The 17,463-nt window shown below is 35.5% G+C and overlaps 1 protein-coding gene across 6 annotated transcripts in view; it reads right to left on the reverse strand.

Annotated features, from left to right (window-relative positions):
- Ehbp1 (EH domain binding protein 1) overlaps positions 1-17,463 on the reverse strand; it is a 348,572-nt gene that overhangs the window by 55,959 nt on the left and 275,150 nt on the right. For 5 of the 6 annotated variants that reach the window (XM_005385724.1, XM_013514692.1, XM_013514691.1 and 2 more), the window contains 2 exons: positions 7,772-7,919; positions 944-1,051 (listed from right to left, as the gene is read on the reverse strand). In XM_005385724.1, the coding sequence (XP_005385781.1) occupies positions 944-1,051; positions 7,772-7,919 (256 nt within the window). The remainder of the gene's footprint in view (positions 1-943; positions 1,052-7,771; positions 7,920-17,463) is intronic. The other variant, XM_005385727.1, reaches the window with a different exon arrangement.

The following is a 17,463-nucleotide window of genomic DNA, read 5'->3' on the forward strand; positions in this document are numbered from 1 at the left end:
TGAAGCAGGTTAGCATTGTAGGGGCATGCCAAAGATGGAAAAAAGAATACCTGCTGTTACTCTTTGCAGCATTTTACAGGAAAATATAATTATTAGGGACTGGCCTCCTCCTTAGCTTTAAGTCTAAGGAAACCACTAAAGAGTTTTCATTGTTGAAAGTATTAATTCAATATGGAACCCCTTAGGTATATAAAATATAAATGCAATGCACATGGGACACTCACCTATTAAAAACCACCAGTAAGTATCTTTATTTATTATTATTTTGGGGGGCACATTGAGTCAGGGTCTCCCTATGTAGTTCAGGTTGGTCTTGAACTCACTATATAGTTCAGGCTTGGCTTGAATGCATGGCAATTCTGCCTCAGCTTTCCTACTACTGGGATTACAGGTGGGTGCCACTATACCCAGCTAGCTTTGTATTTTAAACAAGAATTTACAAACGTCAATTCTCAATGTGATTCACTGATTTACTGATCTAAGATAAATTTCACTGTAGTCTACATGAGTATTTTTTAAACTGTGGTTTCACTCTTGCCTAGGCTGGTCTGGAACTTATAATCCTCCCATTTCAGCCTCCAGAGTAGCTGAGATTATAAGCATGTCCCAGCATGCCTGGGTTTTTACATCAAAATATTTAAGAAGAGAAGGGAACAAGTTACTGAATGTCTACAAACTCTCATGTAACATAAAATACAACAGTGACTCTTAGCAGTAAGAAAACACAAGTTACAATTTGCTATCCCAATGTTAATGCTATTTTAACATTCAACCTAAAAGAAAGTAACATAACACTAATGGAAGGTGGATTTAACTAAATGATTTGTGAGGTTATACGGCATAATAAAACTATAAAGTGAATATATTATTACTGATGAGATAATAAAAATATAGCCATAAATTTTGCCATGCAGGATACAAAACATTTATAATTTGAAATTACCGGGAGTATCAAGGTCATTTTCTAAATTAGTAAGTTCATCTCCACCTCCTACAACAAAGCCTTCAGCAATCTCCTCGTTAGTATCTATCTCAATATTATCATTCTCATCTGTAGGAACATGTAGCAATAATGTTAGTATATTATTTATATTTTATAGTTTGTCCAAAATAAAGAAGAAAAACCAGCATTTCAATAACAGTTACTAAACTGAGGTCTGACAGACAAGCAAGAAATCAGTTTTGAGTCATTTTTTCACTATTGGATTAACATTTATATTTTACATTCTTATGTCAAAGATGAATTACATCAAAGCAGACACAAAAGTTTTGACAATTTGCCACACGCTGATTCTGAATCGCTGAGCTCATTGAGTCCTTGAATTTTAAAGCGTAATCTATTAGCGATCTCTAATAATAGCACACAAAAATAAAACTGATTTGATGAAAAAGTCACCAAATAGTATTTTTAAATTCCTTTTTTCTTTTCTTTCTTTCTTCCTTTTTTTTGGTGACAGGACCTCATTGTGTGGTCCAGGTTGCCTTAAAGTCCCTATGTAGCCCAGGCTGTCCTCAAATTTGGGATTCTCCTGCCTCAGCCTCCTAAATGCTGAGATTACAGGTATACCACTACAAGTCTAAATTTTATTTTTATCATTTATTACAAATAAACACATAAAGAAACACATCACTCTTTATAAACTTGTAGGTATACTTAAGTCCCACTTTTATGATGATATCAGTTTTTATTCTAATGAAATATTATCATAAAAGCATGATAGATTAAGAGACTAGAATACAGCACCTTTATAAAATGAAAGGTTCAGAAACAATTATGACAATATATCTTGAAAGAGCCAAAGTGGAGAAAAATTATTTTTCAAAATTAAATACATGGGAATGAGGAAGAACACACTATTTTTATAATCTTAGTAAAATACATTAGATCATAAATAATAGTCAATTTTTAAACATTAAAGTTTTATAGTATATACTTTTCATCTCCAAATCCTACTGATAAAATTTATTCAGTAGTTATGAATTCTATACATTTTATTTATTTTTTATTTTTATTTTTTTATTTTTGGTGTCAGCAATCAAACTCGGGACCTTGCACTTGCCAGGCAGGTGCTGTACCACTGAGCTATATACCCAGCCCCCTCTACACATTTTAAAAGGCCAAAGGAATTGAGATGTGTCACATATATGCACCACCTCCCCATGATGAATGTAATCATTATGAACTACAAACATTTTTTATTGTACTAATACAGCAATATAGCAATAACATAATGTGCATATCAGAAGTTTAAATTCTGTTTTGAACAGGCAATGGACTTTTTGGAGAAACTACTGTGTCGTCCTGGGAGATGAAGAATACTCCATACTACTCTGCAATGTATTTTTTTTTAATGGGTAGCTTTTAGTAATAGTAAAGTTTTCCAAACCAGGCATGGTGGCACATGCTTATAATCCCAGCACTCATGAGGCTGAGGCAGGAGGATCCCTGTGAAATTGAGGTCAGCCTGGGCTACATAAGTGAGTTCAAAGTCATTCTGCACTACAGACCTTGCCTCAAAAACAAAACAAAACAAAACATGAAGTACTCCAAAGACTTTTTCCAATTCAGAAATTACAAAATTCCATAGTTTGGGATTTATCCCTCAACATATACCCCTTTATGAAACTGTCCATCTTCATGATTGATATTTGGCTTCCCTAATAAATACTAAGAACACTAATATTAGTAATAATAGTTACTGTTTACTGAAGAAGTCCCATCTACTGTATAAGTCATTTAGAAGAGAAAAATTTAAATAACAATTGAGAAACAACTACCCCCAGTCATAGAAATGGACACATTGTTAAATGCTTTCAAAGAAATTCCTCTTGGCTAGTTATCTTTAAGTATAATCTGTTGAGAGATCTTTTCTCATCAACTGCTTAGCACAACTAATTTGACTCCTTTCATAAGAATGACCATATTCAATTTTATTTTTTCTCAAAAATTTTTCAGCAATTTTGTAGCTTAGAAATGAATTAACAGGGTGGGGGATATAGCTCAGTGGCACAAGCACCTGCCTGGCAAGCGTAAGGTCCTGAGTTTGATTCTTGATACCAAAAAAAAAAAAAAAAAAAAAAGAAAGAAATGAATTAACAAATATTTCATAGTGCTAAAAATGTGTTCAGAATATGTCTTCAGCATCACTCTGCATCAGGGACAATTTAGTATCAACAGTCTTTGGGGACCTAATGTATTACACTTTGTTGCTGTCAATCAGCCTCCACTGATGGCTAATGACCATAATAAACTCAGAACAAAAATATAAAATCCAGCATTTATTGATGTATTTATCCAAGAAACTTCTGTGTACTGCATATGCAATCTGAAAAGCACTTGTGGAGATATCAAGTTTTAGAAGACATTTATTCTGTCTGAAAAGAATACATCTGAAATGGTCATAATACCAGGTAGGATAGGTATTATGGTATAAAAACAAGATACAGAGCAAATTCAAAAGATAAAAAGGCTCTTTGCCAATGACATCAGAAATTCTTTCTTGGGACAACTGACCTTTAAATCAGGTCTTGAGAAAAGTAAGAATTTCAAGAAGTACCAGTTGAAGGGAGACCATTGCCGGCATGAATGCAGGAAGGGGTTAGTTACGTTCCGAGAATGGTATAAAGTTACATTTGGCTCTAGTGTACTTAAAAGGAAATACTAGGTTAGACTTGAAAGACAAAACTATACAAAGCCCGAAAAGGCAGAATGAGAAAATGGAAAGTTTAAATTTTACATGGCAGGAATGGAGAAACATGGGTACTCTAACATGATTACTATTAGAAGATTAAGAAGTTCTTAACCAAAATATCTCATTGCAACCAGTCATGGCATATAATTTATTAGTAGTAATGTAGGCTCTGAAGCTTGTCTTTCACAAATTAAAGCAGCTTTAATATTACTCCTATAATCTCACTCTTGCTTATATTCTCATATGCCTTTGTGTGTGTGTGTGTGTGTGTGTGTGTGTGTGTGTGTGATTGAAACCAGGGCATTGTGCATACAAGGCAAGAACTCTACCACTGAATCACATCCCCAGCTCATATGCCCTCTTACGTGAAAAAAAAGTGGCCAAGTGATCATGCATGGAGGTGTACAATGCAGGTATCATCACCCTTCATACAAAACTGCTGACCTAGGTTTTCCCTAGAGAAAACAAAGGCTGGAGGCAGGAAATCCATAGCAAAAACTTATACAACCTCCAAGCATCAATATGAAAAGTTTAAGTCTAGGACAAAGGAATTGGGAGTGGGTATAACATGACTTGAAAATCAAATGAATGTGGGGCTAGCGAGGACACTGAAGAGTGTCAGGGTAAGGCCAGCATCACAACGGACTCTCTAGCCTGGTAACTAAAATAATGGTATTACTATGAAAAGAAACAGTAAAGCACAGAAACATGTTGGATATAGGTCCTTCCAGGCTCGAGATACACACAAAATTACACTTTCTTTCATTACCCACTTATACAGGGTCAGACCCCTATATAATATTAAACAGGCATCACTCATTTTATTTCCAGGCTAAATGAAATCTCCATGTACACTATTATTCATCAATGTGCTGAGTGGGTTAATCCAACATATCATTAACCTGAGATAAAAGAATTACTATTTGGGAGGGTAAGAGTAAAAACAGTTCAGGTCTTCTTAAGAATGGATTTCTATTTTCTTTCCATTTACTAACTTTGGTTTTATGATGAACCTTGAATTGTATTCGGTAGTTAATGTTTCCTAACATTAGTGGAAATCCTCTAAATGCATTCTAGCAGAACTAAACAATATGTTCATGTTGTGTGCGTAAGTGTGGTTGTTTAAAGATAGCACACAAATAAGGATACATATAGACAGGTTTAGATAGCTTCATGGCTAGCCATTGAAAACCCATTAGGTAAGAAAGGCAGAAAGTAAAAAGAGCTTCATTACATAATTGAAGATGGCATATACTGTATGTGTAGGAATAGTTAAAAGGAGATTAGTTATGCACTGGAATGTAAAGCTGGATTCCAGTTGACAATAGACAACACTACAAGCAAAATACAGAGTGACTAGAAGCACAGGAATAAGGTCAATCTTGTATTTTTCCTTATAAAGTGAATAAACCCCAAATATCTGATGATAACAACCAAAAGAATATCTGCAATCCAAGAAAGAAAAAAGGGGACTGGGGATTTAGCTCAGCGGCACAGTGCCTGCCCGGCAAGTATAAGGTCGTGAGTTCGATCCCCGGTACTGGAAAAAAACCAAAACCAAAAAAAAAAAGTAAAAAAGATTCTGGGGTTATCATCAAACAGGCCTGCTCTGCTTATCTTAGATCAACTTAGCTCTCACTAAGAGTTTAACCATATGTGGCTACTGCCAACATCGTGGACATCCTGTGTGCCATGGGAGAAGCAGATCCCAGTTACTTTGGACTCCTTAGGGAGCAGGAAACCTAAGTCTTCATAAGTCATCTGTAGAAGCTTTCTGATTCTTCATTTTACTTGGCTTTCCCTGTTTAGTCTTTTACTTTTTCTTTTCTTTTCTTTTCTTTTTTTTTTTGGGTCATAATGGAGATTGAACTCAGGGGCCTTCACACTGAGATACACGTACCCCAGCCTCTTTTTTTTTTAGTTTTTCTCCGGTACCGGGAACCAAACTCATAACCTTGTGCTTGCCAGGCAGGCGCTTTTGCCGCTGAGCTAAATCCCCAGCCCCCTTTTTTTCTCATTTTGAGACTAGATTTTGTTACATTGCTACACTGTCCCAGGCTGGACTTGAACTTGTGATGCTTCTGTTTTAGCCTCCTATATTGCTAAGATTAAGACATGCACCACCACACCTTTACTTGGCTTTACTTCTTTGTCAGCTCCACAGATCCAATCCTTATTTTTTAACTTTATTTACCTTGACTGCTAAATGATGCCAAATTCCCTCACTGTAGGGAAGATACCTATTCTTTGCGTTGTAACACTGACAAACTCCTTTGCCTAGTGAGCCCTGGTATACTCTCAGCTGGGGTTGGGTTATAAAGATAGAACTTACTATAAAGCTAATCCACTCCATAATATTAATTACTCTTAATATTTCCAGAGTTTACAGTTCATTTTGCATTGCTATCTGCTCACCATTGGGGAAAAAAATTCCAGAGATATTGGGTGTCTCTCCATTCTACTATTGTTCTCCTCCCTGGCTCTATCATGCTGTAAGAAGGTGGCATTAATAGCATTAGAGCATACAGAATGTGGTTTTTTTTTCTATCATTCAAAGATATTAGGAGACTTCAAATATCTGAACTTTTATGATAAAAGAAACATTTCGTCATTAATAATGAATCAATGCAAATTCAAAGCATCATATAAATGTAGCCAGGAGTAGTTTTTGATATTAATATAAAACAGTAGTATAGAAATTTCAATAACAGGGCTGAGGGGTTATAGCCCTAGTGGTAGAAAGCTTGCCTAGCATGTGCAAGGCCCTAAGTTTGATCCCTAGCAATGCAAAACAAACAAATTCGAGAGAAAAAAGAAATTTCAATCATAATCTTGGTGATAGGAGTTAAAAAGGTAAGGTGAAGGACTTAAAGATATCAACGTGCTGAGAAGTCTCTGGGAACAGATCCATAGCTCTTTGGGAAAAAAACCTTTCATTTTTATGGGACAGTAGGATGCCACAGGCATCATTCAGAAAACAGTAAGTTTTTAATATAAGTAATCAATTAGAAATAATAGCAATAAGTTTCAGTTTACTTTGAAGAAACTTATCACTGACCCAGAAATAGCTTACTTTTGTTTCAGCCCTGTAAAGTCTTATTTGAGCTCTCACTTTCCTATTCTTTAAAGTGATTTTAACATTCTAAGATTAACTCAGGACAAATACCTGACATGGGGCTGGGGATTTAGCTCAGCGGCAAAGCGCCTGCCTGGCAAGCGCAATGTCGTGAGTTCGGTTCCCGGTACCGGAGAAAAACAAAAACAAAAAATACCTGACATGTTTGGTAGACAAATAGGTTATACAACTTTGAAATAAGCTCATAGGTCTCTTGACTATATTCCTATTAAATAAAAATATAAAAATGTTTCAAATTAAAAATGATAAAATTGAACACTGAGAAGCAAAATTAAAATTATTTTACATAGAGTTTTTTGTCCCAACATTAAGTTTAGCATAATCTCTGCAGATACTGAAGAAGGCCGCCTAAGAATGAGAAAGAAGGCTTTTCAAAAGAAACTGATATAGGACTTACTAAAAATTCACACACAGAGATTATAATGCCAGAATATTATGAAAGCAACTTTTTAAAGATCTCATTTACAGGGAAAGACTTACGGCTGAAAGAAAAGATCAGTATTAAAGTATGTGCCTAGCAAGCACAAGACCTAGGTTTGATCCCCAGCACAAAACAAAACAAACAAGATCAAGTAAAAGTGTTTCATGGCAAAGCTCGTTACTAACAAGTCTTACAATCTAGATGCTGAGGACTTAATTGAACTTTACTTACTCCTAACACATTTAATGAGGCATCATAGGGTATTACAAAGCAAGGTCCTCACGAATGTTCCACCATAAGAGAACATTTCTTGAGCAGTTAAAAATTAAGCCAGAAAGTTGAGGTGGAAACAGTAAAGGTTATGCTCTGATTACTATGTTTTCTGTAGGTTTTTGCAACATAGCAATAGGTTGGAAACTATGTTTTCATGCAACATTTTGAAGTCAGAATAAAAAATTCTAAAAGGTCCACTGCAGATTTCTGGGTTGTCTGTAGAATATGATACAAGATTCTTTAACTCACCTCCAGATGCCTTTGACCTTTCTTTCAACTTTTCTGCAGCCATTTCACCATAGCTGGGAAGTTCTGACATCTTCACTCCAGATCGAGCTTCTGCTATTAGCTGACGAGCTCGCTCTCTCAGCTGCCGACGTCGCTCTTCATCTTGCTGCTAAGATATATTGAACAGTTGCCAACTCAGTAATTGACAGAAATGCAATTTCATTTTCAATCTGATCATCATGATAGTAACTGGTTTACAGCATGGTGCTTGGCCCACATTATAAATAGGATGCTCTGTATCAGTTGGATGTCATACCATTTTAAAAAGACATCTTAGAATCAGATTTTTAAAAATATTAACAAATTATTATATTAAAATATCCATTAAAATTCAAACTAAAGAATGTTTTATAATACATATTACTGAGGAAATACCAAGAATTATTAATAAAAGAATCTGGTTTTAGAAGAAAGCCACAATGCTAAGAACAGAATTCCAATTAGTATTTTCTTAAGAATATAATTTAACTTGTATTTTCTAATGAAGGCATACAGCACCTACTAAAAGACACTTTTTATAGCAGAAAATCCTGCTATACTATGTCGATCAAATATAGGAATGATACTTCTCCAAGTGAGGACAGTAAATTAGTACACAATTCTGATTTAAAGATCACCAACAATAGGGGCTGGGGATTTAGCTCAGCAGCAAAAGCGCCTGCCTGGCAAGCGCAAGGTCGTGAGTTCGGTTCCCGGTACCGGAGAAAAACCAAAAAAAAAAAAAAAAGATCACCAACAATAATATCCCAATAGTGACAGGAAATTCTTTTTAGTTACTTCCTCTCCTAAAAGAGGAATGCATATTGAGAAGAAAATAAATGTGGTCTAAAATACAGTTTTTGAATATAAAATAATTAAAATCTACAGATAATGGTAGCTATTGTCTTCTAAACATGGAGTTATTATAATTTGCAAATAATTAATGTGAAATTGCTTTGTAAGCTGGAAAGCATATAGAATAAGGTTTATTATAATAAAGGCTGAGATCATCTGGCTTCAATATATCTTTGCATTGTTATCTTTCCTTAACATCTAACTTCCTCATACCATGGAGCTTCTTGTGGGTTTGGATAAGTCATTTTCTTTTGCTGGACTGTGTTTCTCCCATATTATTTAACTCCTATTCATTCTTCAAAATTCATCTTAAATCTATCAAACCTCCTCTGATTGCTCCCCATCACCACTGAGGAATAAAGTGCTTCTTCTATGTGGCCATTTAGTACCATGTGTGTATGTATCTTCTTTCTAAAACAGTATTTACCAAGTTATAACTCTGTAGAGGTGCTTCCTTCCCTCTAGAACTGAGTTTCTTTAAGGCAGAAGCTATAGGTGATTTATCTTTGTATCTCTGATCTTTAGTGTGTACCTGATACCATAATAGGTGCTACAAAAATGTTAAGCATGAAAATTTACAATTTATACTCACAGAAAGCTTATGATGTAGAGGAAAAGATAAAACAGCTGCAATAAGTAAGTATGATCAAATGCTGCAAGAACTCAAAAGAGTATTTTTGGCTGAGGGGCAGATAGAAGGCATCATGGTTCTAAGTTGGGTGTGAAGAAGGAGTAGAATTTGGAATGAGGAGAGATGGAAGGTGGTGGTTAAGTGGGTCAGTACAGGAAAAACCGGGAGGTAGGAATAATACAAAGGCAAGAAAGCACATTGGGGGGAAGAATTAATCTAGTTTTCCTGCACATAAGAAAAGTAGTGATATAATGACAACGTAGAAAAAACAAAGCTGGCAGATATTATAAAGGCCTTATATAACAGGGTGAAGTGCTTTGATTTTATTCTAAAACATCAGGGACCACTGAAGTTTTTGTTTCTGAGGTACTGGGGATTGAACTCAGGGCCTTTGCATTGAGCTACATCTCCAGCCCACGGTCTTGCTAAATCACTAAAGTGTCTAGGCCGGGCTTAAACTTGGGATCCTCCTGGTTCAGCTTCCTAAAGTGCTGGGATTAAACATTTAAATGTTGGGCTGGGGATTTAGCTCAGCAGCAAAGTGCTTGCCTGGTAAGCACAAGGTTGTGAGTTCGATTCCTGGTACCGGAAGAAAAACAGAAACTAACAAACAAACAAAAAGATTTAAAGGTCTATACCACTTTGTTTGTTTGAATGACCAACCACAGGTTTGAGAAAGCTCAGTTTAGTAACAGTTCATAAGATAGGTTAACATAAAGGAATTAGAAAGAGACTACTTAAAGGCATGTGTAAGAGTCTAAGGAAGCTATCATGAGATACAGGAAAAAGTGGCAATAGGAATAAAAAGAAATGAAATGAGAAATACATTATATATGGAATAGGTATGTAACTGTATACCAATTCTTGGTAACCAGCTGTAGAGGGAGAAAAAAATGACTCAGAAGTTTTAAGGTTAGGCAATTAGAAAGATGGTACTAATAGAAACAGAAAAACTAAAAGGAACTGCACGCTATGAAGAGAAAGAGGAAATTTGAGTTAGGTCCGTTTGGGGCTGAGGAGTTGGTAGGACAGCTTAGCAAAGGTGTCAGGTAGCTGGAAAGTGAAGTTGACTCCATGATGTGAAATCAAACTGGACTAAAGAGCTGATGGATGAAGTTAAAAGAATATATGAAAGTACCTAAAGAGGTGCCCACAAGTAAAAGGAAGGCCACTGATTAAAACATGAAAAATATCTGTTCAGATAAGAGGAAAAGGACAGAAAAAGAGGTACAGAACATCACTAACATATTTGGAGAATCCAAATGGAAGAGGATTTCAAAAAAAAGAGTAAGTTGGGCATGGTGGCACACGCCTATACTCCCAGCATTTGTGAAGCTGAGGTAGGAGGATCATTGTGAGTTCGAGGCACTATGGCCAGCCTGAACTACACAGTGAGACCCTGTCCCAGTGAAACAGAACAAAACATACCCCCAAGCCCCAAGCCAAACCAAAAGAGTAATTACAGCAAATGTTAGAAATGAATCTTAAAAGAAAAGTTAATGAATCTGAATATTTAAAAAAGGGCCATCAGAATTCATGAACAGTATCATTAGAAACGAGGAGAATCAGATAAGCAGAACCCATATCTAGGCAATTCTTAGAGAGAAAGAGAGAGAGTGACAGAAAAAGAGAGAGAGAGAAAGAAAGAGAGAGAGTGTGTTACTGGGACTGAACCCAGGACTTTCACACTGAGCTATATCCACATCCCTTTTATTTATTTATTTTGAGATAGGGTCTCATATTAAGTTGCTAAGGTGCTCAGGCTGGCCTTGAACTTTTATGATCCTCCTGTCTTAGACTCCAGGGTGCTGGGATTACAGCATGTATCACCACACTTGGCTTCTTTTACAAATTTTGAGATGGTGAGAAATCAAGAAAGCTGTCAAAATTAGTGAGAGTACATTATTTGGGTTGCCAAGTAGATCCAGAGAGAAGTTCCACAGTTCTCAGTGGACAAACTGGGACAGTTTCAGCATCAAAAAGAATAATGAATTGAATCAACAAAATCACACATCAATTCATGGAAGATTCAAGTCTAATATGATATTCAAAAAATAGATAATAATTCGTTGTTACCACTTGAGACAGCCTTTTAAAAACTCTTGAAAATCAGTAATCAAAGGAAAAGAATCAATTGTCTTTCTAGAGGGAAATGAGCTTTAGGATATTTAAACGGTTCCAGTTAATGGAAGTTCTACTTTATAAAATAATATCAACCAATAAATGTCCTTCAAGAGCAGATTATTAAAAAACCTCACTCCGTATCATAATGATTATGGTGATTATCAACTGTTTTTAAAGTTCTTAGGTAAATGTCTACTGGAACATTTGTGTATGAACATTTAATAGTATGACTATTAATACTATGCTGATTTTTTCTTTTCTGAGACAGAATCTTGCTCTGTAATTCAGGCTGGTTTTAAACACACTATGTAGCCCAGGCTAGCTTCAAACTCAGTGATTCTCCTGCCTCAGCATCCTGAGTGCTGAGATTACAGGCATGCACTATCACACCCATCTTGGAATGCATTTTCCAAAGATAGCCACAACTGTATCTCACACATCACATTATCTTCTGTAATGTGACCTTGCCACTCTCTTAATAAGAGGTAGAGTTTAATTCTTCTGGACTCATTTTAATGACCTATATATAATCACTAGAATATGAAAATGTTGCAGGTGATTCCAAGACTAGGTCAGAAAAGGTCTAGTTTCCTTGAAATTCTTGCATTCTGCATGCTCTCTGAAAGTCCAGATGTCATGCTGTAGGAAGCTCAAGGTGTAAGTGCTCTGGTCACTTTCCCCAGGCGAAGGTCTGCTTTGGCTCATGCAGGCCCAGGTGCTAGACATGTAGGTGAAGAAGCCGCTAGAGCTGGGATATATAGCTCTGTGGTAGGGCACTTGCTTAGCATGTAAGAGGGTTGAATCCCCAGGAACAACATTAGGAACAGAACAGAACATGAAAAGAAAAGCCAAGTTTGTGGCTGGGGATTTAACTCAGCGGCAAAGTGCCTGCCTGGCAAGCACAAGGTTGTGAGGTTCGATTCCTGGTACCGGAAGAAAAGTCAAGTTTATCTCGGTTTACAGCCATTTTGAAATATCTCAGTTGTTCAAATCCTTCCAGTTGAGGCCTCAGACAATGTGGAACACAAAAAAAGCATTCCCAACTCTGCTCTGTTTGAAGTTCTGACCCACAGAACCTGTGAGCATATAGTAACACTGTTTAGTGTGGTCTGTTACATAGCAATAATCTGAGCATGTACTATATATTTAAATAACACCACAAAGATTAACTTTAGTTGCAAGGGGAAAATCTAATTTGTAAATGGTTAGACCAAAGCTAGTTCCAAGATTAGAGACCACTAATCTAGCATCATTAATGCTGGATTATTCATATATTACATGTTTTTTGATATGAAGCACATAAAGTACACACTACCTATAACATTTTACCCTTGACTAAGCTTTTAGAATTTCCAATATCACAAACACAGGGGATAGAGAAACATGACAAAGGGGCTGGGGATTCAGCTCAGCAGCACAGCGCCTGCCTGGCAAGCGCAAGGTGGAGTTTGATTCCCAGTACTGGAAAAAAAAAACGAAAAAAAACAAAGAAGCCCCCGCCCCCAAATGAGAGAACCATAACAAAGGACACAGCAAAAAAGCAACCAAACAAATCTTGAAAGTAGGATAGTCAAGACAATTTACTTGGTCACTTTAATACATTAGAGTTAGGAAAACAAGCATGCAATGAAAAGCAACTAAACAACCACCACTACCCAAACAGACAATATAGCTAGATATAATATATAGTCTCTCTCTCTCTCTCTATATATATATCTAAATTAGATACTGGTTTGGATTAACCAGCTGTAAAAAATACTTTTGAGTCAACTAGAGAAATCTGAATATAATCAGTATTAACAGAAAGGAAGCAACATGTCTGAAGAAACAGTTTACACAATAATGACCTCACTCTGACAAAATAAACGCACATACACAATGTTGTCATAGTTGAGACTTCAGAGGGTCAAAATGTGATCATTTTCTTTTAATTGCTTTCATTTTCTAATTTTCTATAATACAAATGTATTACTCTTGTAATAATAGTTATCTTGTAATAATAGTTACCTTAATAGTAATAATAGTTAATACATGAATTTCAAGAAAAGGAAAGTGATGAGATGGCAGGCTCCATGGTATGTTAAGAGCAAAAGAAGAGAGGTCTGACATTCAAAGGAAATTTTCTTAGTACGCCACTTTGGAAACACAATCTTATCTGTAGGTAGAGGAGTAATTTGAAGTAAGCAGGGTGAGACTGAAGATGCAAAAATAATATATACAAATACTTAGTTCACTGTCAATATTTCTGAACTTGGAAAAATATATTAGGAAGAGCAGAAAATGCAAGCTTGACAGTGACATTACTGATGGGTGCTGGCATTTCTTATATCTTTATGTGCTAAGTGCTTCTTGTACATGATCTCATTTAGTCTCACAATCCTATTTTTTACCAAGACGTATATGTAGGCTTCAGTGCCAGTGTCACACAGGTAGAACTGATGTCTGAGGTTGACTCCATAGCCCTTGATCTTAACCACCAAACTATTGGATCCAAAAAGTATCAAATTACATGACCAACTGAGGAAAATCGAGCTTTTACTAAACTTTCATCTTTCAAACTTAAGAAAAGTTAAGAGCACTAATAAAAACCATTATTTAGTATGCCCCAGGCAAGTAGGTTTAAGTGAATTTTACTCCGTGAATAATAACTTCTTACAGAGCTGAAATTTGGTGATTCAAACTAAGATGAAGTGGTTTGGGGTCATTTCAACTGAGTTAAAATGAAATAAATAATTCTGCCTTTCTAAATATGAAATGGAAATCTCATTTTTTTCCTCAAAGCTACCAACTCCCCTTACTCTCTCCCCTCAATACTCCCATCTGCAAATATTTCTGAGAGCTCACCAAGAGTGCAATTTAAAGGAGAAAATCATTAGGAAAACCAACTCTAAATACTAATTACCACACTTTATTAATTTCCATGTAAATTGTTTGTTTGTACTTATTTACCCATCATTGTTCTCTACACAATAGAAAAAAATGCAAATTAACAAATCAGAATGCAGCTCTAATGGGACTTTCTGTTTATAACCACTAGCCCAGAGGTGTGCTGTAATTCAATTCTCAAGTAGCAAGATTTAGCCTCATTAACAGACTGCAAGGGCAGGTTACAACTCATAAAACCCTACAGTAAACAAAGTTTATGGACACAGCACAAAATCTTGAGCCTGATTGACAGAATTCTAGTTCCCTATCAGATTGCCTTAATTTACTTTTCTACTAATGTCCTAACACCACAGAGACAATTCTGCTTGGGCCTACAGCGCTCCGGTGGGATGGCATATCTGCATTGTTTGTTTTCTCACCCTTTAACTTTCCTTAAGAAAAGAACCAACTGTGAAAATAAAAGTTAATTGTTAAAGTCTTGAAGGAAATGCTTGTAATTACAGCAATTGATTATGCGATCAATTTTAGTTTAATTAAAACTAGTTTTTTGACTAGTTTTTTGTTTAATCAATTAAACTAGTTTTTTCTTAGTTTAATTGACTCAACTAGTTTTTTTAGGTTTAAGTTAGTTTCTTAGTCTCCAGATTCATGCTAGATAAAGTATTTCCTTTTAACTTTTACATGTAGGTTCAATTAAGTCAGTTTGTACAGTAACATTTAAAGAATAGACAGCAACAAAATCTATGCATTTTTTTAACTAAAAGAAGTATGTTGATCATATCCAAAGATAACATGACCAGATAGGGACAATGATTATTAATTCAGTATAGCATTCAGCACGAACTGCTCAACTATCTATTATTTCTGACAATCATGGTTTGCCTGAATCTATGTAAGCACAGAAATGTGTTTTTGCTACCTATTCTGACTATTCTACATTCCAAAGAAGACAGTGACTTGCTACTAAATAAATCACTGACTTACTAGGGTACTGGGGTGGGGGACAAAAAACAAATACCGGGATGCAGTGGTAAAACCACTTGAAAGCTGCTGTCATGAAAAGCACAAATATACTTGAAAAATTCAACACATAGGAAATCTTTATATTTTTCATTCACTTGTGTAGACTAACTAAACTTAAACTGAAGTAGTTTAGATTTCCTATTTCTAACAATGGCTTTGATGACATCTACCTTTTTCTGTATAGAATTAGAGTTGGGCTGAGTTATGTACAATAATTTTTTTAAGAGGGATGTACTCTTTGGAGGGTTTGACAAGAGCTGCATCTTTGGTAGGCTTCCTTGATGACCATCTTTTCATAAGTTATAACAAATTGTTTAGTAAATATTAGTTCTGTGTGCTTTTACACACATATACACATTGTCTCATTTATTTCTCATGGTTCTGTGAGACAGCTTCTATCACGTTGATTTGTTAGACATTGAATCTCACTTAAATATACTGCCCAAGGTCACACAACTTGTAAATGGAACAGTAAGAAATACATTCAATGTCTACTTGATTTTAATGCACAAGCCTGTCCTATTACATACCTGGCTTTAGATTATTTATCTGATGCCCTAATGTTATTCTAATTTCTAGAAATCTCACTTCTTTATGTATATTTAGGTTATTTGAATAAACTTAAATTTCCCTTTGTGCTATTGAGAATGACAAGAAAGTGATTTGTTTGTATTTATTTAAAACTTAGGTTTCCAACTTTAAATTATAAGCCTTTAGAAAAGCTGTGACTATTACACATTTAACCTTTTTTCTTCTTTGCTAACATCTTCAGAAGGCTAAAGTCCTGCTATAGTGCAAAAAGACTGCTATGGTGCAAAAAGAGCCTATATTCCGGCGAACAAGATTTAAAATATTCAAATACAGAAGATGGATCAGAACTAACTATTTTGGATATAAACTGAAAAAGTGTACAGCCCTTTCAACAGCATATCTTCAAGTTTCTATTTTCCTTATCGATCTGAAATGGTCTATAATCTGCTATACACAGATGCACTAGTAAAACTTGACAATTTAAGGACAAACTCTTCGAGAATAAGTAATGTAATTCCTTGTTTCCTTTCCATAAAAATGTACTGGTATGCAATTTTTATATTTCACAGTTCACCGACATCTAGGCAAGCTTTCTTCTACTGCTTCAATGGTGCTACTTTTAATTTTATCCTCCTTAGTTGTAGTAATTAAAGTGATCAGCAGTGGCATCCCAGCGGCTTTGACACAGCTACAACCCCCTAGCCGACTTGTTTTTAAAGAGAAGGGGAAGAAAAAGACTAGAGTTTCATTTCACAGAGAACAAGAAAATCAACCTTCTCCAGTCCTCAACTTTATTCAATTGTTCTTTCAGCAGCCTTTGGATCTTAGGAATCAAATAAAAATGGCTGCCATGGGGGGTCCTTTTTATACTTGCCGCAAATGTCACTGACTGACATTATTTTAGCCAAAAAATGATGCCATGGATTTGTGAAGGTGAATTAGAACATGAGAAACTGTCAGTGTAACTGCTGAGCTCATTACCCACCCAAGGATATCTTTCATAACATTAGCTATTTTTATTCAGTCAGCTGAAAAACAGATTGTGAAGTTTTTCCATTTGAGACACAAATCTTTACGTTTTTATGAAATAAGCTTTAACAAAACTTTAAAAACATATATCAAATAATGTATTCTGCATTCTTACTCTTTGTAAAACTGTGTTTAAAGCATAAGAATTTATGCATTTTATTTCCACTAACAAAGCCAACTTCCCTATCTTTTACCTATCTCAATAACATAATATCCTGTGCTTATTTGTGTTATTTTTTTGTTTAGTACAGTCTTAATAATTGAACTATACTTAATTGGGCTAAGTAAATTTTAATCTATTGTTTTAAGGAGTTCTACTTAGTGCTGCCAATATTTCTAGGATTCTGTTCTCTAAATGGTTCTTGACATTGCTCAATTTTGCAGTACAGAAAAAAGAATTGGACCAGTACCCTTTCACCATTAAGACAAGAAGCAAAGCTCTGTTATTGAGCATTCAGAATGGATGAGAGAGACAGACAGAGGGAGGGAGGGAGAGAGGGAAACAGAGGGAGAGAGGGAGAGAGAGGGAGGTGTGTGTGTGTGAGAGAGATGTGTGAGAGAAAAACAGAAAAAAAAAATGTGCTTGTCTCAGGCA

The sequence above is a fragment of the Chinchilla lanigera genome, unplaced genomic scaffold (assembly GCF_000276665.1).
Source record: "Chinchilla lanigera isolate Chin_1 unplaced genomic scaffold, ChiLan1.0 scaffold00023, whole genome shotgun sequence".
Lineage (NCBI taxonomy): Eukaryota > Metazoa > Chordata > Mammalia > Rodentia > Chinchillidae > Chinchilla > Chinchilla lanigera.